Source organism: Ovis aries, chromosome 3 (genome assembly GCF_016772045.2).
Source record: "Ovis aries strain OAR_USU_Benz2616 breed Rambouillet chromosome 3, ARS-UI_Ramb_v3.0, whole genome shotgun sequence".
Taxonomy (NCBI): Eukaryota; Metazoa; Chordata; class Mammalia; order Artiodactyla; family Bovidae; genus Ovis; species Ovis aries.
The window spans coordinates 153316222-153340946 of NC_056056.1; the positions used below are offsets into that span (position 1 = coordinate 153316222).

The 24725-nt window shown below is 39.8% G+C and overlaps 1 protein-coding gene across 21 annotated transcripts in view; it reads left to right on the plus strand.

The window, feature by feature from the left end:
* GRIP1 (glutamate receptor interacting protein 1) overlaps positions 1–24725 on the plus strand; it is a 771259-nt gene that overhangs the window by 448307 nt on the left and 298227 nt on the right. For 8 of the 21 annotated variants that reach the window (XM_042246950.2, XM_060412832.1, XM_060412833.1 and 5 more), the window contains exon 1: positions 7931–8245. The exons of the other annotated variants lie outside the window; for them this stretch is intronic. In XM_042246950.2, the coding sequence (XP_042102884.1) occupies positions 8191–8245 (55 nt within the window). In that variant the 5' untranslated portion in view covers positions 7931–8190. Of the gene's footprint in view, positions 1–7930; positions 8246–24725 lie in introns of those variants that run through there. 21 annotated transcript variants of the gene reach the window in all.

Consider the following 24725-nt stretch of genomic DNA (forward strand, 5'->3'; position numbering starts at 1 on the left):
AATGTGGGGGCATGAGAGCAAGAAAAGGCTGTGAGAGTTGAGGGGAAGAGATCACTTTCTGGCATTGTGATTCTGGAAGACTTCATGGAAAGTGGATCATTTTAGCTGTGAATCCCCAGCCCATCTAGAGAAACTGGGCTCGGTAACCAACGGCCAGATTATAAGATTGTGTTCTCTACCAAACTCCTAGTGACTTATAAAACCTTTTACTTTCTGTGTTCAAGTCACTTTATATAAATAACACAAACATTAAAACAACCTAGAAATGATTTTCACCACTTTACAAATGAAGAACAGAAAGGGAAAGAAACTTGCTCAAGGTCATACAGCTACTTAGTGGTGAAAGCAGGATTCACAGTCAGGCAATTTGATTCTAAAGCCTGGGCTTTTGGCCACTGTACTGCCTTCTCTCTACATACGTGCATGCGTGTAAGTCGCTTCAGTCGTGTCCAACTCTTTGCAACGCTATGGACTGCAGTCTGCCAGGCTCTTCTGTCCATGGGGATTCTCAGCCCTACTGGAGTGGGTTGTCCTGCCCTCCCCCAGAGGATCCTTCCGACCCAGGGATCGAACCCATACCTCCTGTGGCTCCTGCATTGCAGGCTGATTCTTTACCACTGAGTCACCAGGGAAGCTCTCTCTATATAATGCCCCAGCAAATAGTTGGATTTAACCTGGGCTGAGGAGGATGCTTTCTAGCAGGTTTCCTCTTGTATGGCATTTCTCATTTTCTATATATTCCGTGCTTTAACATTTTCCACCAGATGCTTTTAGCTGACGAATGTCCAAGTCCTTACCCTAGTGGGAGCTTTCCTGGCCTTCTCATGTTAAGTGGAAGCCACCTTCTTCCCCTGGCACCAGGAAGGGCATTAAAGCCTGGACGACAGAAGCACGGAGTGTGGATTATACCCTCTCTTTAGTATCACAACACTCCAGAGGCTCAGAGCCACTAAGTGCTTTTTAATCACCTCAGATTTGCAAGAGTATGTCCTAATGACACTTCCTAAAGGGCATCATTACTTCTACAAAAATGTTTTCTCATAAAATATTTGTTAAAAATGCCTAATAAATCCTGTCTTGGGCAATTACACCCTCTGCACTGCTGTCAGCAAATTAGGTCTCATTCTGCCTTCTCATAGTCTCCCTTCGCTGCAGCAGGGCGGTGGCACCTTCTGTGTGCATCCGGATCCTGTTACTTGGGTTTATCTTGACACACTCCATGAACTAAGTGGCAAGCAGTGGTCACAGGCTTCTAACATGTTTGAGGCTCATCGTTGCTTTAAAAAAAATTTATTGTGGTAAAAGTCACATAATATAAAACATACTATTTTAACCATGTTTAACTGTCCAATTTAGGGGCACTAAGTGCATTCACACTGTTGTACAACTTTCCCAAATGTTTCACCTTCCCAAATTGAAACTCTGTCCTCATTAAACGTGAATTGTCTCTTATCCTTCCCTACCCCCACCCCCAGCGCCTGGCACCTACCAGTGTACTTTCTGACTCTATGAATTCGACTATTCTCGGTACCTCGTGTAAGTGGAATCAAATCAAAGTATTTGTCTGTACCTAATATATGTTGGAATGTGTTTTTAGGATTAACTTAATATATGTCCTACAAACATATTATACCTTTTTTCCCCCTTTGTGCTATACAATAGGTTCTCATTAGTTACCTATGGCAGCAGATTATAATAAGCTTACAATGAGTCAGTGAGATTGACCATAAGAAGCTAAAAAGGGCATTCTGGCCACATTTGAAGACCTCCATAAACACTGTGTTCTAAGACCCTGAACACTTGGAAATGCCTAATAGTTATTAACTGTGATGGAAAAAAATCAGTGTATTCAGTACTAGTCAATTCAGGATGTCCTGTGCTGTTTAAATAATGACCTAAACATGCTTACCATTTTGAAGTGAAATAATCAAATGAAGTCTATCAAGTGTGTTTTGTAACAGAGTGTGTTACGAAATAAATTGAAACAAAGAAGAAGGTACAAATTATTTCAGTACTTTAGTCAAATTGATTCTAATGAAGTAAAATAGTGTGGTGTTGATTTGTGAAGTTAACCCCATTGTTATGTTTTTTATTTTTAAATGAGTTCCCCAGGTGTAGGTATACGGCAGGAAATTATGTTTTATGATGACTCTTTCTTGCTAAGAATCAGAATCTGCAAACAGCAGTGTTTATTCCTGGAGTGGAGATACTATATAGAAGAATGAACTTAATGGAGAAAAATTAAAGAGATGAAAAAATTAGCAGAATAAGATTTGTATGTGTGTGTATGTGTGTGAACGGCAGGTTGTTCCCACCTACTGATGGTGCTGTGGAATGGTTTTGAGAAGATCTTGGAATGCTTGAGCCAGTATGAAAGGTTATTTTGTCCTCACTTCCCTCCCCTATCCTAGGATGAAATTGGTATCACACTGTCATTGGCAGTGATATTCGTAATATTTAAAAACGAGCATGACAAAGACAGCAACCAATCAGGATGGACAAAATGTCCAGTCACGATGGACTCCTGTGGTAAAGGCTTGGTGTGAATCCTGGAAGTACTTGTCTTAACTGCCTCTGGTTTCTGGTTCCTTCTAGTCTCTGTGGTTCTGGACACATCACCTGTGCTTTAGAGGGGTGTGGGCACAGTTCAGTTCAGTTCAGTCACTAAGTCATATCTGACTCTTTGTGACCCCATGAATCGCAGCACACCAGGCCTCTGTCCATCACCAACTCCCAGAGTTCACTAAAACTCATGTCCATCGAGTCAGTGATGCCATCCAGCCAGCTCATCCTCTGTCATCCCCTTCTCCTCCTGCCCCCAATCCCTCCCAGCATCAGAGTCTTTTCCAATGAGTCAACTCTTCCCATGAGGTGGCCGAAGTACTGGAGCTTCAGCTTCAGCATCATTCCTTCCAAAGAAATCCCAGGGCTGATCTAATCCCAGGGCTGATCTCCTTCAGAATGGACTGGTTGGATCTCCTTGCAGGCCAAGGGACTCTCAAAAGTTTTCTCCAGCACCACAGTTCAAAAGCATCAATTCTTCAGCACTCAGCCTTCTTCACAGTCCAACTCTCATATCCATACATGACCACTGGAAAAACCATAGCCTTGTCTAGACGGACCTTTGTTGGCAAAGTAATGTCTTTGCTCTTCGATATGCTGTCTAGGTTGGTCATAACTTTTCTTCCAAGGAGTAAGCATCTTTGAATTTCATGGCTGCAGTCACCATCTGCAGTGATTTTGTAGCCACCAAAAATGAAGTCTGACACTGTTTCCCCATCTATTTGCCATGAAGTGATGGGACCAGACGCCATGATCTTCATTTTCTGAATGTTGAGCTTTAGGCCAACTTTTTCACTCTCCACTCTCACTTTTATCAAGATGCTTCTTAGTTCCTCTTCACCTTCTGCCCTCCCTGGTGGCTCAGTGAGTAAAGCGTCTGCCTGCAATGCAGGAGACCTGGGTTCAATCCCTGGGTTGGGAAGATCCCCTGGAGAAGGAAATGGCAACCCACTCCAGTACTCTTGCCTGGAAAATCCCATGGACTGAGAAGCCTGGTAGGCTACAGTCTGTGGGGTCACAGAGTCGGACATGACTGAGAGACTTCACTTCACTTCACTTCTCACCTTCTGCCATAAGGGTGGTGTCATCTGCATATCTGAAGTTATTGATATTTCTCCCAGCAATCTTGATTCCAGCTTGTGCTTCTTCCAGTCCAGTGTTTCTCATGATGTACTCTGTATTTAAGTTAAATAAGCAGGGTGACAATATAAGGCTTGATATACTCCTTTTCCTATTTGGAACCAGTCTGTTGTTCCATGTCCAGTTCTAACTTTTGCTTTCTGACCTGCATACAGGTTTCTCAAGAGGCAGGTCAAGTGGTCTGTTATTCCCATCTCTTTCAGAATTTTCCACAGTTTATTGTGATCCACACAGTCAAAGACTTTGGCATAGTCAATAAAGCAGAAATAGATGTTTTTCTGGAACTCTCTTGCTTTTTCCGTGATCCAGCAGATGTTGGCAATTTGATCTCTGGTTCCTCTGCATTTTCTAAAACCAACTTGAACATCTGGAAGTTCATGGTTCATGTAGTGCTGAAGCCTGGCTTAGAGAATTTTGAGCATTACTTTACTAGCGTGTGAGATGAGTGCAATTGTGTGGTAGTTTGAGCATTCTTTGGCATTGCCTTTCTTTGGGATTGGAATGAAAACGGACCTTTTCCAGTCCTGTGGCCACTGCTGAGTTTTCCAAATGTGCTGGCATATTGAGTGCAGCACTTTCACAGCATCATCTTTCAGGATTTGAAAGAACTCAGCTGGAATTCCATCACCTCCACTAGCTTTGTTGTGATGCTTTCTAAGGCCCACTTGACTTCACATTCCAGGATGTCTGGCTCTAGGTGAGTGATCACACCATCGTGATTATCTTGGTCATGAAGATCTTTTTTATACAGTTCTTCTGTGTATTCTTGCCACCTCTTCTTAATATCTTCTGCTCCTGTTAGGTCCAGACCATTTCTGTCCTTTATCGAGCTCATCTTTGCATGAAATGTTCCCTTGGTATATCTAATTTTCTTGAAGAAATCTCTAGTCTTTCCCAATCTGTTGTTTTCATCTATTTCTTTGCATTGATCGCTGAGGAAGGCTTTCTTACCTCTTCTTGCTATTCTTTGGAACTCTGCATTCAGATGTTTATATCTTTCCTTTTCTCCTTTGCTTTTCGCCTGTGTGGGCACAGGCAGGGGAAAAGGGGAGATGGAAGAAGTGATGGACTTTAGCCTTCTAGCATAAAATGTAATTGCACTTAAAAGTTTTCTATTAATTGAATTGTAACCCCTGTAATAGGGATCACATTTTCTATCAATGCAAAAGGGACACAGTGAAAAAGCAAACAGTAGAAGGCATATTCATCCAGGTTGAGAAGTCTTGGATTCCTTCCTTTTCTTTGCCACTTGCTAGCTGAGTAACTGTGATGAAAAATCCTTTCTCTGAGAACTAAGTTCCTTATCTGGAACAAAAACCTGTAACAGAGTTACTGTAATGATACACTATGTGTAGGTGTACTTAGTAATCTGTTATATATATATATGAAATTATATTTCTTATATATATGCATTATCATTTTAAGATAATATTCAACCCTGAATCCAGCAAGCTCATATTTTCGTATATTGAAATAGGAGTAAATAGAAGTAAAGAGGAGCATTTCATATATTGAAATAGGAGTATTCAAAGAGGAGTAAACATCATGAAAGGACTCTTCTGCAGATCACCTTGAAACTTAATCAGAGATATATTTTGTATAATTTTGCCTGGTTTTATATTTCCATAGTCCTCACTTGTGGACCCTCTAAGAGCGTGTTGTTAAGTCTGAGTCACCATAAGGAATGCGGTTGATTATGGGGCTCCAGAGACACCTGCTGACATTAGTCTGTGACTGAGAAAGGGAGGTTCCTCCACCCCAGCAGTGGCTTATGGCAGGAGGCTACGGTCTAGTTCTGCCAGCTGCCTTGAGCCACTTGGGACCTTTGCGTGCAGGTCAGTAAATTTAGAGACTAAAAAAAAAATTAAAAATTCACACTAATGGGAGGCATTTTGCCAGCATTTGTTCCGGATCTGAGGCTGGACTCAAAGTAGCTGACAGGTGAAGGAGGGACTTAGGGCAAGTAGACTGAGCTGGGAATGACTCCCAGGGAAATCTCTGAGGACTAGAGATGCCACACATGGCAGATCCCTTCATTCCCTGGCAAAGGCTTCCTCCAGGATGGCTCTATTTCTGTAAGATTCCTAGAGCTTTGAGCATAAGCTCAGCGGGATTAGCAAGCAAGATATACAAAGAGACAAAAAAAACTAATTTGAGCCGTGTGTGTGCTAGTCGCTCAGTCTGTGTCTGACTCTTTGTGGCCCTGTGGACAGTAGCCTGACAGGCTTCTCTGTGCATAGAATTTTCCAGGCAAGAATACTAGAATGGATTGCCATTTCCTTCTCCAGGGAATCTTCCAGACCCAGGGATCGAACCTGTGCCTCCTACGTCTCCTGCGTTGGCATTGGCCAGCACATTCTTTACCACTGGCGCCACCTAGGAAGCCATTTATGGCTCTAGTATGGGTTATTTCTCCTGCCAGAAAACAATGTTTTAGCAGTTCCGAAGATCTTTCTAGGGCCAGAGCACAGAGCCGTTTAAAAAAAAAAAATTGAACGTTCTAGTAAAAGAGGAAATATTTGATTATTTTAGCCTTAAGGAAAAAGCAAATTAGATCTGAGTAGGCATAATAGCAGGGGGCAAGAGATTTCTGTATGATTTTGAGTTTTATTTGAATAGACATTAATAAAATGGGCTGGAGTCGTGATGTTCCACTGGCAAGGTTTTACTAATGCTATTTGACAGCTGCATATTCTGAGTGCCTGGCTTTGAAGAGACAAATTTGGGGAAGGATCTTTTTAAAGAGCTAACTATAAATGTTTATCTCATTTTCACTAATAACACAGTTCTCTACCACTAAAGTACATCTCTATTGAAAGAAAAAATAATCAAGGAGGCTAAACTATTACTAGGGAATGACCTAATAGAGACAAAAATGAGATGGGTTGAAATTCAAAAACAGATTTATGCTCATTGGAACAGTTATAAAAATTTGATTCTGCAATACAATCCATTTAATATACTTTCCTATTGATTAGTGGTAGCTGACTGCTCTAGCTAGACCATCCTTGGTAAGAGAATGTCAAAGGCCTTTAAAGTAGGTACTTATTAAACTAGTCTACTGGATGCCAAGTAGGAAGCACATGCATTTCAGTTTCAGTTGGTTGAAACTGACTTATTATGGCATTTATGAATGGAGAGGAAAAAGCTCTTTCAATTTGGATTATTGGGAGTTATTTTAGAAACCAGCTTGAAAGTGGGTTTTTGTTTTTTTTTAGCAGCTCTAGAGTAGAGAATAAGACTGCATGAATAATTTATATAGTTTTAGAAATACTAATCAAATAGTTTGGGCAGTGATATATCTTTTTGTTTTGACTAATTGACTGAGTTCCTGGCCAGCTATGATTTTTTTCCCTTTGTTTTCTGAATGTTCATCAAGGTTCTTGAATTAAAATTCCATACCAAATGTTAGTTTGTATTGACTGTATAGTGAGTAGGCTGGTGCTGGCAGAGGAACTGTGCTCCGCCTTCTTGTCATTTTGTGAATGGGTCTGTTCATTTGCTCTGCACTCCACTGAAGCAGATACTCCCCAATATCTTCTCTGCCACAAGACTGTTTTATTTGCATAACGAGAAGAATGGGCTTGGGGGAGGGTTGTTTGGCAAATGGGATAATAAGGTACTTTAAAAATAGAAATAGTTGGCCTTGTTTCCTTTTGTTCCTGGTATCTTTAGAAACTATCTTGACTGCGTTGCTCTCCAGCCAAGTCCTTTTTTGGAAAGCGTGATTAAAGGGGCTGGGACTCCATCTGCCTGGCGATCGCCTTGTATGAGCCCTTCTTGCATTTCCTCTCTCCATCTAGGCTGGCTTGAGCCCCATAGATTAGTAAAGTGCCACATAGTCCTTTCTTTCTGACCCTGTCACAGGGCTGTTTCTCTTCTCTAGGCAGAAATACTACTCTCTCCTGCATCCCAGGGATGGCCTGCCTGCTTCCTTTGCCTTTCTTTTTTGTTGTTACAAGAACATAGTATATGAAACATACGTTCCACCCTAAAGTAAGAGTGCAAGCATTTTACTTGCATTTCCAGTTACATGACACCCCCTAAGCACACTGACTTGATGCTGAGGCGGAAAGGGAAAGGAGTTGGGGGCTGAACTGGCTGGAAAACGGAGCCCTTTGCCTAAAACTGTAGGCATTGCTCAGTGTTGAGTATTAGATTTATGGCATGGCTCCTCTCCCCGCGTCGTCCCTGCTTTCTACAATTTGGTGCTTTGTTGCTATCGAAACAGCCTCACTTTCTAAGCCATTGTGATGGTGCAAGGAGGGAGGAGGCTGTGGCGGGCAGGGGTACTCGGAGTTGTGAATGACACAGCTTTGCCAGATGACATGTAGGGGACCTCTGCATCAGCCAAGAGGAATTAAGCTTTGTCACTCCCCGCTGGGACTACCTTTCTCCTGGTATGTGCGCAAGGAATTCATATGCTGCTGCTGCAGCCACCAGAGCACAGCCCTGAGTACTCTTTTCCACGGCAAGCAGTGAGCAAGAATGATAGCTGTCTCTTTTAAATGCCGTTGTCAAATTCTGAGGCGACTTACTAAAGGTACTGTAATTTCCTTGCTATTCACTCCTCAAGTCTGTTGCAGTAGCCTATAAACTCAGGTTAATGGGTTTTGTTTTCATTTTTACTTTCAAATATAACTGCCTTTACAATTGATTGTCAGGCAACAAAGAACTCTGGAATATGTACAGATAGACAGATATGGACAGGTAGACTGGGCTTTGCTTTCTGTTCTTAGATCCTGATTGTGTGCGTGCTGAAATCATGAACCCAACTGGTGTATGTACGTGTGTGTGTATACGGGTTTTTTTCATAGTGACTTCATTCATTGCTGGAAAGAAAATGTGTTTGTGTCCGGTGCTGAAGTTATCATGGGGACCTGTCATTTCGCATGCTGATTAACTGGGCATGAGAATTCACGTGTGTGTCGCTGTCCTTTCCATGACACATGTGTTAAATGCAGCTGGCAGCTTCAGGACCCGCACAGCTGGCGAATTCACGGAATCATTGTTTATTCTGTTAATTTCCAACATATCATGAGCTTTTTCCCAGGACAGCTTTAATTTATTAAATTTTTTTTAGGATTTCATGTTCAGAAATGTAGGTAATTTGACATACTTTGATCCTATGTGCTATTTGAAGAAGTTTATTTGAAAGTAAAAAATCATTGCTTTGTATCCTCTCTTCAAGAATTCCTGGCTTGTGATTGTCTTTCTTAGAACTCTAAAATATTAATTACATCTCTCCGTAATATTTTAAATATGCTTTTCTTTGAAATCACTCTCTCTGTGTCAGCTCATTTACTTTGTGTGCATTCTTTTGCAAAGTTAGTGAATGTTGCTTTTAAAAATCTTGCCTTAGGTACAGATAGAGGTGTGAGCCTTTTTGCCTTATTTCCATTAGATAGTATCTTCTTTAGAGAGAATTTATTATTTGAAAAAACTTCACTGATTAAAAGTGTGTATCTGCAAATGCCTTTCTTTTTCAGCATGTAACAGAAGAGTACTGTCAAGTAATTAATGGATGTAATTATGCTCTAGGAACTCTGAACCTATAAATATGTTAATGGATGCTATTTCTATCAGTTTAGCTTGACGTATCAGAGTTCTTTGATCACCAGCAGTGCAGCTAAAAATGCAATTAATATTTTATTTGGCAGAAGAATGAGCACAAAGCAAATAGTGAGAAATAGGTCTTGAGTCAATAACAGGAAAGAATAAATACTATAGCACAACTTACTGGATGCATTTGCAAGTTGTTTGGATAGCAGAGCAAGTCCTTTAAAAGGTACTTTGGGGAAAATATAGGAAAGACTATCCATTTTAAATTAGGCTGTTAGCATGGGGTAGTAAATTCTGTTCTGACTTTAGGCACTTGGTGCAAATGTGCCATTTCTGTTTATGAAAAACTGTTAAAAGACTCTCTTTTATATGATGGTTTGGGCTAGGACCAAGCTCTCTTATTCTAAAATAAGCTCTCTTATTCTAAATAAGAGCGCTCTCTTATTCTAAAAAGTTCTTTTCTTAGCTGATTTCAGCATTTACTCGTCTTGATGTTGAAAAGTTGATGCCTTCATTACATTATAATCATGAAACAATTGGTATTTTCTATTCATGTATATTGGAGATTCTTTTTCAAATCCTATATACCAGGATGAACCTAAGCAATTTTTAGTTCTTACAGATGTTTTTAAACTTTGTCCAGTTTCCTATGTCTTACAGAAGCATTGATCTCCATTAAAGAAAGGAGATTTAAATGTTTACTAAGAGAGTTGCTAGAAATCTAGATAAATGAGGAAAGTATTGATACTTCTTTGCAGTTGCTATTTCCGTTTTTTTTCCCCCTAAATCTTTGTGTGTGTTCTTTTCTTTTTGGCATTTGGCTGAAGACTGCCAATTGACGAATGAAATAAAATCTCTGTGTGGAGTCAATCTGCTGTTATTTGTATCCTTTGGGCATTTACCTGGATGTTCAAGTGTTGGCCAGGAATGGGTCTGAGTAATATACCAGCTACCTCGTCATCTCCTTATCATCCTGTCAAAGTTCAAGTCCGCCAGTGCTTCCTATTCTTCCAAACGGGTGCATTGAGTTCCAGCAACCCACCCCTACCTGTCTTGCTATTTTTCTTAGGCTGTAGTCATGAAACCAAGAACTCCATGTGATTGTAATCTTAAATGGCCCTTCTTTGTGTGCTGGGGGTGGAGGCAGGAGTAGCATGTGGATATGTACTTGAATGAAGTTTCTTTCCTGCCTTGTCTCCCCACACAGCTCCCACACCCTCACCCTCAACCCCCAAACACACATATCTCTTTATGCCCACTGAAGGCTGCCCCTAATGCACCTCCTCCAGATATTTGCCACGGTGCCCTGCAACCTGTCTGTTAAAAGGAATCAGATTCGCCTAGTTCACAGTGGTAGCATTTTCAAATTTTCTGTGAATTTTTGGCAAATGCTTTCAGTTCTTTATTGAACCCCTTGTGACTTGAACCTCACCCAGCTCCTAGGTGGGTCAGTGAAGATTTGCTCTGTGTTTCTGAAACTACCTTGCTATTTGTGGTTGATGCCACATACTAGAAAAAACAATATGGTAATTATAGTATCTTTTAAATTTTATTGAGGAGAAAAGGATGCAATTAAAGGCAAACTATTTTCTACACACGTGTACATTCTTAATATTTTACTTGTGTTCTAGATTTCTTCAGGCATCCATCTATTATCCATTAAACAAATAGCTATTGAGTGTCTACTGTGTGTGCCAGGCACTGCCATTTTTGGCACTAAAATCCTGGGCTGGGCCACTTTCTAAGGGTAGAAAGCATTTTTAAATCAATATATTTTTAACAATAAATAAATTGTTCTTTTCTGTGAAATGATTTTTAAAAATCTGTAAAATACACATTTACAGGCAAATCCTTTGTTCATCCTTCATAGAGGCATGACCTGCAGGTTTATGGTACAACTTATTTTAGGTGAACTTAGTACTTTTCAGACTTGGGAATTGAGTCTGTTTTCTTATTAAGGCTTCGGGTGACTGTTTTGATTTGTTTGCCTTATGGGCCTCCTACTAGGGTAGCTCAAGAGCAGGAAAATTTAAAAAATAATAATAATAAAAGAACAAGAAAATAATCTTTTTTCAAAAGGCTGCCCCTGCCATTAAGATAGGAACTTTGGATCATTAAGAGACTAAAACTGTCCAAAGTGTTCTTTTATGTCTAATATTGAAATCTAGAGAAGAGATGCTGTCTTCTGCCTCTATGTTTCCTCCACACTGAGACTGCCTACTGATTACTCGGCCTTGGAGCCAAATCCAGAAATAACATTTTCTCAGCTTTCCAGCCACACCTGACGAAGGGCCTCTCTCAAGCAAGTAGAGCTAGGCTTCTTGGCACCTATCTTCACAACTGCTTACCTTTGTGACTCCTGCTTTCTTTGCCAGGGGCTACATACAGGACCTTAAGAGAAGTGAACGTGTTCTTGGAGAAGGGAGTATATCTGCACAGCTTCTACAGCCTTTATTCTTTTTCTCAGGTCATGACTGTATCCTTTCCTTCTCCTTAAGATGGGCTGGCCTCCTAGGGCTTCTTCCATGGTGGCTCAGATGGTAAAGGATCTGCCTGCAATGCAGGCCACCTGGGTTCAAGCCCTGGGTCAGGAGGATCCCCTGGAGAAGCGAATGGCTACCCACTCCAGGGTTCTTGCCTGGAGAATTCCATGGACAGAGGAGCCTGGTTGGCCTACAGTCCATGGGCTCACAAAGAGTCAGACACGACTGAGTGGCTGACACTTTCACTTTTTCACTTTCCTGAGGCAAAGAACCATTTTCTGTAGCGCTGACTGCTGTGACCCTGTTTCTTTCTCAGGTGCCAGCGTTTTTAGCTCAGAGATCAGAGCTTCAGTGCTCCACAGGCAGTGGCATTTTTCTTCACACATTTTCTTCTGTCTGCTGAAGTCAACATCAGCCAACACATGTTTACTGATACTCCTCAGGGAACACGTGGCTCTGGTCACCTTTTGTTTTTGGTCTCCATTCACTTCATCTCCTCATCTTCTCTGTACTGGCTCAGGTCTCGTGTCCCCAAATCTCTGCCTTCACTTTAGTGTAGATGTCAAGATCTTTCACCATAGCTGGCCTAAGTGTCGTCTTATGTTCTTGCCTCCTCTTCCTCTCTCGTCCCACACATGCATGTGGCATAGAATAAAGTGAACTTTGCCTGTCTCTTTCCCATCAGCTTGCTCCAGGCAGCTCCACTGACCTGAGTCCCAGTGGGGTGTCTGAGTTTGTGGCTGGCACCCCACTGCCCCCTGCTGTGCACACTTTCTTTCTCCTTCCTGATTTATGCCCCCAACCTCGGTAGCCTTTCGACTCTTCTCCTGCCTGAGCGCTCATGGGCCTGACTTGATCACTGGCACCAAACAGAATTTAAAGGCTCTTCCTCTCAGTCTTTGCTCCTTATACTTCCTCCAGCCATGGAATCATCGTGCTTGAAAGGGAAGGTCAGACATTAATCTAGGACTTGTCTCCTGAGGGAAGTGAAACAACCATCTTAGACAGCCAGCAATCTTCTTCTTAATTCTCTCCAAGATGAACAATCTCACCCTGTGTCTGGTAATCTTTCAGAGGACTATTCAAGTGACCTCTGAGTCTTTTTAAACTCTTCGACACTCATCCAGTGTTTAAAACTTTTTCTGTTCAGAAATTCATCTTCTGTGTGTAATCTCCATCAACTTCAACAATACATCGAGTTATTTTTGGTTTTAATGGAAGAGGAAAAATATTCCCTGTGCTCCCTGCTGCAATATTCTTTAATCTAAAGATTCTGTATCAGCCACTGCGTTCAGTGTCGTTGTTCTGAGTGTGATTGTTCTTCTTTTGATGTCTTCAAATTTTCTGTTCAGGTCCCTCTGCACCTTGCCATCTGTCTGTGTCTAATCTCCCAGCTCCTCCGGCATTCTCCTCTGATAGCTCCTTATCCACTCTATGATATGATTCAGAATTGATTATCATCCGGGTTAAGAATAGTCTCTCTCCTGGACCTTATTTCTGCCATCTCCCCATCTTCATTTCTCCTGCTAACCCGCACTGGCCTCCTCTGTCAGATCCTGCCATCTGGAACAGCTTGACTGTCTCTCTCTCTACCTCATTAACTTTCCATCCCTTTTCACATCTCACCTGAAAACGTATCTTTTCTCCTTGGCCTCTATCTCTTAATTTCATACCATCAAAGCTGGTTTGCTCATTCATCATTCCAGCCTATACATTTTTAAAAGTTCCATGCCCTTCAAAGTTGTTGCAGAAAATCAGATTGCCTCATTTTGTAGAAGTGTCATCTGTTGCTAGGGCACAGGGCATATTTCTCTCACAAGTGGGGAGACCCCAGTTAAATAGGACAATTCTGCCACCAGTGCTCTGAGGGAGTTTACATGGAACAGCCGCTTGGACCATCTTATTCTTCATGGTCTGAATCTTTTCTTTTGTAAAACTAGCTAGACTTATCATAGTTGCAGTTTTATTTCTTCCCCACTTTCTGGATGGGAATTGCATACTAGAAATTCTTTTTCTCCTTCCAGGAATCACCCATCCTTATGATGGAGTAATTGGTCTTCATATAACCTCCTATGAAGAAGTAGGAGTCCAGACCCTTCTGATATGATCATGTGTGTTCAGGAAGGAAAAACTGATCCGTTACTGGGGAAAGGAAGTCCAATTTAGAATAGACATTCTCACCTTGAGAAAATGAGACCCAATATTTTTTCTTTGCTCCTCTTTTTCTAATGTAGGAGAGGATGGGAGCCATATACCTAGTCACCTAGAATATTAACAGAAAATCAACCAAGGTAACACACCGCTAATCCCTCAGTATTCAATATAGGGACAATAGAGTTGACTTGGAAGTGGGAAGACCTGTGACCCTGATCCAGCTCTTCTATTTTTTGTCTGTGTGGCAGGAAAAAAAAAAAAAGAATTGAACCTCCTCACTGAATCTGTTTCCTCATCTATAAATTAAAAGTCATATGTTAGCCATAAGAAAATTGTTTAATTTTCTACTGCTAATTGATTTTGAAATTTTGTCTTAGTAAATTCACTTTTTTCTTGCAGAAAACATAATTTAGTTTATTTGAGAAAAGGCAAATATGTATTCTGAAAATTTCTAGGAATATAAGGGAGAAGTCAACGTTTAGATTCTTTTCATCTCTTTTGTTCAGTTTCTTGGCATTATTCTGCTCATATACATGAGAATTATATGTTCACCTAAAAATTAATCATCTTTGCCTTATTAAATCTACAGAAGAAAATATATTGTTGCAAAATTTCTTTGGCAATTGCTTTATTAAAGTTTCAATACCTCATATATCTCAAAGAAAAGCCATGTACATTTAGCTTCTGGCCACCTCATGCGAAGAGTTGGCTCATTGGAAAAGACTCTGATGCTGGGAGGGATTGGGGACAGGAGAAGAAGGGGATGACAGCGGATGAGATGGCTGGATGGCATCATGGACTCGATGGACGCGAGTCTGAGTGAACTCCGGGAATTGGTGATGGGCAGGGAGGTCTGGCGTGCTGCGATTCATGGGGTCACAAAGAGTCGGACACGACTGAGTGACTTAACTGAACTGAACTGAAGGATGTTACTTCACTTTCCAAATGCAGAGAAACTTTGACCTTGCCATTACAAAAGCAGTTGAAACAAAATGGTCTTATATTTCTCAAGTCAGTGGTGACCACCTAAATTCAGACAAAGCTTCTCTGGCTATTAGAAAATGAGAAAGATTTGTTATATTAATTACTATTATTAATTCTTATTAATAATTCAAACTAGGTTACTAATAGCTGAACATATGTAGGAAAGCACAGTAACTAAAATTCATACTGAGTTAAATTTTCTACCTAATTTTCAAAGCAAAGATGAATTAGGAGGAAAGGTAAAACCTAATATTGTCACTAAAAATATGTTGCCAGTGTTATAATAGGGGGGTGCATGGCAAGTTAATTTATAATTTATTCTGTTTTATGTGCTTTTTAATAAGAGTTTAAGATATACTGTCTATAAACATATTTTTGCCAACATTTACTTCTGAAAATTCTACCTACTTGTGCATATTAGCACACCATTTCCATAAGAAAATATTATTGACTCACTCTAACAAATGATGGTAATAGGTATCTTTAAAGAATTTTTTGGTACCATTTTTTTAGATTCCACATATAAGTGGTATCATATACTTGTCTTTCTCTGTCTGGCTTACCTCACTTAGTATGATAATCTCTTAATCTATCCGTGCTGCTGCAAATGACATTATTTCATTTTTTTATGGCTAATAGTCTATTATATACAATGAATATACCACATCTTCTTTATCCATTCATCTGTTGATGGATATTTAGGTGGCTTCCTTGTCTTAGCTATTGTAAATAGTACTGCAGTGTACATTGGGGTGCATGTATCTTTTTGAATTATATTTTGCACTAAATATATGCCTAGAAGTGTGAGTGTGGAATCAAATGACACAAATGAAATTATATACAAAACAGAAACAGACCCACAGAAATAGGAAATAAACTTATGGTTACCAAAGGGGAAGAGGAGGGAGGAATATATTAGGAATTGAGGAATAACATATACACAGTATTATATGTAAAATAGGTAACCAACAAGGACCTACTATATAGCACAGGGAACTACACACAATATTTCATAAAAACCTATAAGGAAAAAGAATCTGGAAAAAAGATGTTTATTTATGTATAACTGAATCACTTTGCTGTATGCTTGAAACTAATACAACTTTGTAAATCAGCTATACTTCAATTAAAAAATGAAAGAGGAATTAGAGATGACAGAAAAAAAAAAAGAATTTCTCTTGTGTTCTAAATTGTTGCCTTAGTATATTTTCACTTTAAAATCTCCTGACACATATCTCCTGAGAAACTGTTCAGGATCCATATACCCCACATTTGTTCTCAAAGGCATTTTAAAGCTAACAAAGGTGGCGGAAATGTGTTTGGAATACACCCCCCATGTATGTTCTCAAAGGCAGAAAGTAAAACAGTGAGGAAAGCAGAGTTTATGTGCCATAATATCCAAAAAGCAAAGCAAGGATAATATTTCAAACAGGGAGAGAGAGAGCAGCGTTTATTGAGAAAGAGAGTAACAGATGAACAGCCGTTCAGCTTTTTAAGTGGGTGGTTGCTGACCTTTGAGAGAACAGTTTCAGCAGAGTAATGAAGTCCACATTGGATTATAAGGGTTTCAGGCACCCTCAAAGACTGTGAGTACCCACCACTCTTCAAAGGGGCACAGTGAAAGCTATGCTGCAGCTGGGCAGCAGCCTCTGGTAGTGGAAGCTGAGGCCACAGGGAATACGGAAGGGTATGATGAGATAGAGATGTGAACATTTATTTTTTTATTTTAAAGGAAAGAGCCAGCAGAGAGGTGAAACTTGAAGATGCAGATCAGAGGAGAGATGATTCCAGAGCAAGGCAAGGCAAGTTGAGAGGAGGGAGTGAGAGCCGCATGCAGGTGGAGGATACAGGAGGCCCCAGACTGGGCCAGTGAGAGCAATGAATGCCTCTGTCATAGACATGGTGCAGCACAGGAAGAAAGCTTTTGAGGTAGACACTAAGGAAATTAACCTAACTCGACTTTCTTAATAAATTAGAAGGGGATTTGAAACATTCATGTTCTTATGAGCTCCCAGTTCAGGGGTTTCTGAATTTGTCTCTGCCTTGGAATCACCTGGGAGCTTAAAAAATAATGACACCTGCATCAACCCCAGAGCTTGTGATTTAATTGACTGGAGATGTGGTCTCTGCTTAGGAATTTTTCAAGATTCCCCAGGTGGCCCTACTGTGCAGGTGATTTGGGAGCCACCAGCCTAACCATTTAGGTTCCATAGGGACATCATGCTGGTCCTTGGGAATCAGACATGCTTTCACCAAAAACAGACCTGGGGTTTTGTTCAGCTGCTGGGAGGGAGATACTGAGCAAGAGTCCCATCCCTGTGATTTTGAAAGCAGAGGCTATCTGGAATGGAAGTGGAGCCAACAGAAAGAGATACCAGGTCCCAGCATCATCACCTGAGCCCCTCTGCTCAAGAACTGCCTTAAGTAAGCTCTGAGCTCTGCCCTAGACTTCTTCCCTTACATTGTTGCTTAGTCACTAAGTTGTCTCCAATTCTTTGTGACCCCACGGACTACAGCCCGCCAGGCTTCTCTGTCCATGGAGTTTTTCCAGGCAAGAATACTGGAGTGGATTGCCATTTCCTTCTCCAGAGGATCTTCCTGACCCAGAGATCCACCCTGCGTCTCCTACATTGGCAGGCATATTCTTTACCACTGAGCCACCGGGGAAGCCCCTTCTTACATTATACTAGCCAATAATTTCCCCCAACACCTGAGCAAATTATAGCCATGTTTTTTTCCAATCATTTGGAATCAAAAGAAGCCTAATATATGGGTGATAACAGTTGAGTGTACACAGTTTTGGAGAAGGCAGTGGCATCCCACTCCAGTACTCTTGCCTGGAAAATCCCGTGGACGGAGGAGCCTGGAAGGCTGCAGTCTATGGGGTCGCTAAGAGTCTGACACGACTGAGCAACTTCACTTTGACTTTTCACTTTCATGCATTGGAGAAGGAAATGGCAACCCACTCCAGTATTCTTGCCTGGAGAATCCCAGGGATGGGGGAGCCTGGTGGGCTGCCGTCTATGGGGTCTCACAGAGTTGGACACGACTGAAGCGACTTAGCAGTACACAGTTTGATAAGAACTTTTAAGATATAGTTTAAAAATGACAATTGACTCAACTACTTGTGGCCTCCTGCATCAATCGCATTCCCCAGAACACCATACAGCCTCAATAGGTCTTGGTCCGCTAGCTCCAAGCTGAGCACCACTGCTAATTTAGGATTTCCACTGAATTATTTTGTTTCACTGATCAATTTCAAGAGGATTTGTTTATCCTGCTTAGGATTCCATGGATCCTTTCAATCTGAAAACATTCTTTTGTTTCAGGAATTTACATCAATCATATACATTGTAGTTTCTTTCTCTTTGCTCTCCCAATCCTTCTGCTGTGTCTTTTCAATTGATCTTCTGGGTACCTACTTTTTTCAAACATCTGCCTTTACTTCCTCAATTTTTTCTATTAGTGAATATTTATTTTGGTGTCATATTTTTATATTCTAACAATTCTGCATATTTTTGGCCTCTGTATCATTATAGCTAGTCTTGTTTTATGTATGTAATATCTTCCTGAGTATTTTTGAGGTTAACGATTAAAATGTTTAAAAATGTATCTTTTGTTCTTGAATTACTTCTTTCTTCTAGTTAGTTAGCCCTTAAACATCAGTGGTTGTTAGCTTACATTTCTTAACAGAGAACTAAGTTGAGAATACAAGTAGCTAGTGTGAGTTATATAGATACAGTTCTTCAATCAACCTTTCCTTCTTCAGAATGACAGGATGTGAAAACCGGCAGGGTTTACCTGAAGGCCTTGGGCCAGGAACAGACAATGAGGTTAGTTAGGCATGTTATACCTGCATATTTCTCACTAAGTTAATGCCAAAATGGGGAGGGTTTTACACTGAGGGTCATCATCACTAAAGATTTATGAACATCTCAAAAGATTGGTTTTATAGTTTTAGATTAGGGAACGATACTAAATGGAGAGTGATTAAAGGGTAGTAGGGTTAACCTTCCCAGGTGCTTCATCCTTCAAAAAAAAAAAACCACATTATTTTCTACCCCCTTCTTCTTGATCTCCCAAATCAACGCTAATCTGGAATGTATCTGTGCCTCCACTACAAGGAAGCGTATCTTCTCTTCCAATTTTCTTGTATTTGTTCTGGATTATAATTTCTGCTCTGGTTTATCTACTTTCCATCTTTCAGAAACTTCTGAGACTCTCTGGCCCCTTGATATCCATTGCGTCCATTTTTAGAACCGTCCTTTTTGCTTTCATGTTGACATTTGGGATACAGCGGAGGGAAAGCTTTTGGTCGGTGTGATTTGAGTCTCCAATCCTTATCAGATTTTAACATTTTGGAGGCATATATCTAAAACAAATAAACATCATCAACATAAAAATATCATTAGGAATTAATACTCTTGAAGACTGTCTTGATTGAGACTTTATAACTGAGTCTTCAACAGTTTAGGGACCAAATTTACCAACTAAGTATTTAAATACAAAGGCAATAAATGAGCTCACTTTTGATCTGTATGAGGTCACCTTGCTTTATAGAACAGGAAAGATTCAATTCAATCAGAAACTCTGTGGGGTCCTAGATATTCCCCAGACTGAATTTGGTTGGGTTTTCTGTCATGCAGAATTTAACAACAGTTTGTCCTTCAGCCTCCAGCTCCCAGGTGCTGTTCCTGGCGTCCTGCCAGAAACTTCCTCCAGCTTGCTGAGAGTAGGCTTCCAGAGGAGGAGGGGAAGGAGGAGGGTGTGGAACACCCCTCTTGTTAGGAGGGAAACTGGAAAATCAGCAGGTATTAGAGGATGCTGAAAGCTTCTTGGAGTGGTCCTATGGCTTACTTCTTCATGTGATATGAAAACTTGAAAAAATATTTTCAAAAATCAAAGAAGGGGAAAGAATTACTTGAAACATGCCAAGTCCAAAATGAACATGTGAGATTGGTTAATCCCAGATACCTTTAGAAATTAACACTATCCCTTCAACAGGGCATTTTCTTTGCACCAAATACTCTGTACTTGCTGGGGATATAATGACAAGTAAAGCATATACACTAATTTCAAGGAATTCACAGTCTGATGGTTGTATTCACAGATAATCACAATCCCATTTGCAAAATATAAGGAAAGATGTCTATACATGCTTTATGAATACATAGAGTAGAGGTACCTATCAGTTGTGTGTTGGTAAATGTTTAACAACTGGATTTCTGGGGCTTATGGGGAAGCTCTGATTTATTGCATTTGCCAATCTCCATGGTGTAAACACACCATAGCCAACTTTAAGCTATTAATGTGACAAATGACGAGATGGTTGGGCTCAATGGACATGAGTTTGAGCAAGCTCTGGGAGATGGTGAAGGACAGGAAAGCCTGGCATGCTGCAGTCCACAGGGTCACAAAGAGTCAGATATGACTGAGTGACTCAACAACCATGTGATGTCACTGACTACGGAATTGGGGAGAAATGTGCACAGCATTGTATAGCGTTTCCACCATATTGATACACTAGAGCTCAAGAGTACAGATAATAAAATGCTGTAAAATAATAATTAAGCAATTATTAGAAGTGATGAAGTTTGAGCATTTATTTTGTTTCTAATATAATCTAACTGTAAATTTATATAAAATAATGTTTAATAATAGATGTGCTTAACAACTGGCTTGCAAAACTTGAAAATTTAACCTGCAGTACAAGCTGGCTTCACATGCAACTACCCCTAACTGGGGGTTGGGGCAACAGACTTCTGACAGAACACAAATGAGGGTGGAATCCTTTACCATTTGTGAGTCTATGTCAGAATTTAAAGGAGAAAGGTAACAGAGGGAAGAAGGCGTAATGGGAAGAGCTGATGATGCCCAGAGAAGTAGTCTGCTCCACGGAGTTAAAACAGCACAACTTTAAAACCCTGATTTTTAACCATGCTCTTGTTAAATAATCACATTCTGCTTAGTGGGGAGGGGAGGATAGTGGAGGGGAGGGGAGGAATTAGCTCCCTATCTGGGCATCTCTTCTAATAGCTTATGCTAATGTGGACCAGCGAGACAGCAGGAGTTGGGGGGTGCACTTGATCAGTGGTCCACTAAACAAAATAATGCAGTGGAAATCCTAAATTAGCAGTGGTGCTCAGCTTGGAGCTAGCAGACCAAGACCTATTGAGGCTGTATGGTGTTCTGGGGAATGTGATTGATACAGGAGGCCACAAGTAGTTGAGTCAATTGTTATTTTTAAACTATATCTTAAAAGCTCTTATCAAACTGTGTACTGCTAAGTCGCTTCAGTCGTGTCCAACTCTGTGAGACCCCATAGACGGCAGCCCACCAGGCTCCCCCATCCCTGGGATTCTCCAGGCAAGAATACTGGAGTGGGTTGCCATTTCCTTCTCCAATGCATGAAAGTGAAAAGTGAAAGTGAAATCACTGAGTCGTGTCCGACTCTTAGCGACCCCATAGACTGCAGCCTTCCAGGTTCCTCCGTCCACGGGATTTTCCAGGCAAGAGTACTGGAGTGGGGTGCCATTGCCTTCTCCCATTATCAACACTAGATTCTAGAATTTTTCTTAATGCTTTCAAAGTTCTGAAAAGGTATGCTTTTAAGCCCAGAACTGTCAATCAAGGGTGAGCATAAAATAAAGACATATTTAGACATACAATGACTCAGATGATTTATATCCTACATGCCCTTTTAGAAAAAAGTTACTGAGCCCTTTTAGAAAAAACATGCTGAGATATTTAAGCAGAGAAAAAATATGTACATATATTTATGTGTGTCTATATAAATATATGTGTGTGTGTGTATATACACACACACATATACACATGGTACTCAAGCTTCCCTTGTGGCTCAAGCTTCCCTTGTGGCTCAGATGGTAAAGCGTCTACCTACAATGTGGGAGACCCAGATTCGATCCCTGGGTCGAGAAGATTACCTGGAAAAGGAAATGGCAACCCACTCCAGTACTCTTGCTTGGAAAATCCCATGGATGGAGGAACCTGGCAGGCTACAGTCTTTAAGGAGTCTCAAAGAGTCAGACACGACTAAGTGACTTCACATATACACATGGAGAGATAGAGAGAGGACACCTAGGAAAGAGGAAAGTGTAAAAGTAGAAAAGCAGTGTATCTAATTTAAGAGTACAGTAGAAACATTTCCTAGAATGGCAGTTATGTAGTGGAGAGCAGTCAATTCAAATTAGGACGTATCACCAGAATCAGAGGTCCTGAAGAAAAACATCTTCCAAAGAATGGATTTCTTACTATTATTAATGCATAAATTGGATAAAATTAATGATGAAATATATATAGGTGTGTAGATATATGTGTGTGTGTATGTATATATTTGTATGTATATGTATGTATGCATGTATATATGGAGAGGAAATGGCACCCACTCCAGTGTTCTTGCCTGGAGAATCCCATGGACAGAAGAACCTGGTGGGCTGCAGTCCATGGGGTCGCAAAGAGTCAAAGGCAGTAACTGAGCACGTGCATGCGCGCGCACACACACACACACACACACACGCATGCACACACACATCTTTTTCTTTTGTCAGCAAGAAAAAGAAAGGCAGTTAGAAGCCCTAAACAGTACAAAAGCTGGACAAATAAACTAAGAACCCAAATATGAAGCAAAGTAAAATCTGTCATATTTTCAACAGTTGTTGGAGAGTGACCTTGACCTTTATACTTGGAAGATTCTCCATTCAATTGAGTAGCACAGATTTAGTAACATAGAACTGCATTCCCTGCTGTAGGGATCCATCACATTATTTCATTTGGCTAGTGAATAATATTTATATAATCGTAATTTTGTAATTGTCATTTATTGGGTTTTAAATTTTTATAGTCTAGCTGTACAGAGAAAGCACAAATAAAGTTATAATTAGAGAAGAGAATGTAAATTAAACTTTTATAATATAAAGATAATTATATACTTAATAGGCTTGGAGGTTTGTGGAAGAAAGAAAAATGGAAGTGTAGGGCTGCTAATTTCCTCAGTTTATATGGAATATATTTTAAGGTATTATGTGAAGTTGACATATTAAGGGGGGAAAAGCCCACAATTAAAAAGACTGGAACTATCGAATGTTGGCCTGCATGAGGCAATTGAAACTTTCATGCAGTTCTCAAGGAAGTATAAGCTGGTACAACCACTTTTGGAAAACTGGTAATGTCTACTAAGGTATAACTTTTATATATCATCTAACCCAGCAATTCCACTCCTAGTTTAATACCCAACAAAAATACGTAATATATATGATTCAAAAGATTTCCACAAGAATGGTTATTGTAGCTGTATTTACACTAGTATAGGGCTGGAAACAGCCCAGATATCCCTTAACACTTGATGGATAAATATATTATGATATTTAATGGCATTCTGTACATAATAAAAAATACAGCACTACAACTATTAATATATTCAATAAAGGGGATGGATTTCACTAGCATAATTTTGAGTGAAAGAGACTAAACACAAAAAATATATGATTAATTTATTAAAAAGTTTAAAAACACTCAGAATCAAGCAATGAGGATAGAAATCAAGATGGTGGAGACAAGAGGGAAATTTATGGGACACTGGTACAGGTCTGTGTCTTAATCTGGGCAGTGGTTACATGGGTGTGTTTACTTTGTGAAAACTCATGTAGCTGTTCAATTTTTCATCTTGTACTTTCTGTTTGTACAATAAAATATTTTAAAAAACCAAAGACGAAGAATACACTATTTATACTTCATAAATATAGTTAATACAAGAACTACCAATATGAGAGGAGGAGGAAGTGCACCATGCAAATTTCCCTGTTTTATAGACAACATTAACAAACACTGTTTAAAAATGATAAATGAAGAAATGGTAACATTCATTTTGGTAGTTTCAGAAATTTGGAAACTGAAACAATAAAAAAAAATGTTTCCTATTGAGGTTTGGGAGTGAGGATGAGAAATAATAAGAAAGGTAATTTTACTTTTTATGTTTTACTCTTCTCTACCATTAACATTAACAAGAGAAAGGCAAAAGTGATATTAACATAGATAATAATCATGGCTACCCTGTTTACCATGACTGAGATACTGAACAAGATATTCTGTACAATTTATCTGAATTAAATCTTCACACTTGATATTCTGCACTGCATTTATTAGGGTAGAATTTATTAACCCAGTTATAATTATATAAGCCAAGCATCAAGATACCCAATTATAATACAAAGACATTAAACATTATTTAAAAAGAAAAATTCTCAGCAACCTAGAATATGTTATAAGATTAGGTGCATTTGAGTTTGAGCTTCCTAGCATTCGAAGGTGGGGAAAGCTCTTTTTGTTTATTAGTCTCATTGCCCATTAAAAAATCTGTAGATATAATCAGTGGCTGGCAACAAATTCTGGAAGGGATGAACACTATGAATGTTTATCTAAGGTGTGATAGATGCTGTAATTATGTTATGGCAAAAAGAAAGCTTATTTTAAAAACTCTTTCTCTTATTGACTCACTATAAAAGGCAAGGGCATCATATTATATCATAATTCAGGGAAGTAATTTCTTCAGGAAATGCGGTTAGTAGTGTCAAGACATGTTGATTTCTGGAGAGTTTCCCAATCTTTGTTCTTCAGGAAAATAATTACGCTCGATGTTAATGAGTTCAAGGTAAATTGTCTTGGAAAATACAATAAACTGTAAATCTGTTCTTTCATAGATTCAAAATTATACTAGCATATTAAAGAGACTTAGAAGTTTGATAGAAAATAGAGCTAAATAATTTTGTTTAGCCCAGTTTTTCCCCAGTTTATTTAATGATGAGCCCTTTCCTCAAGTTGGGG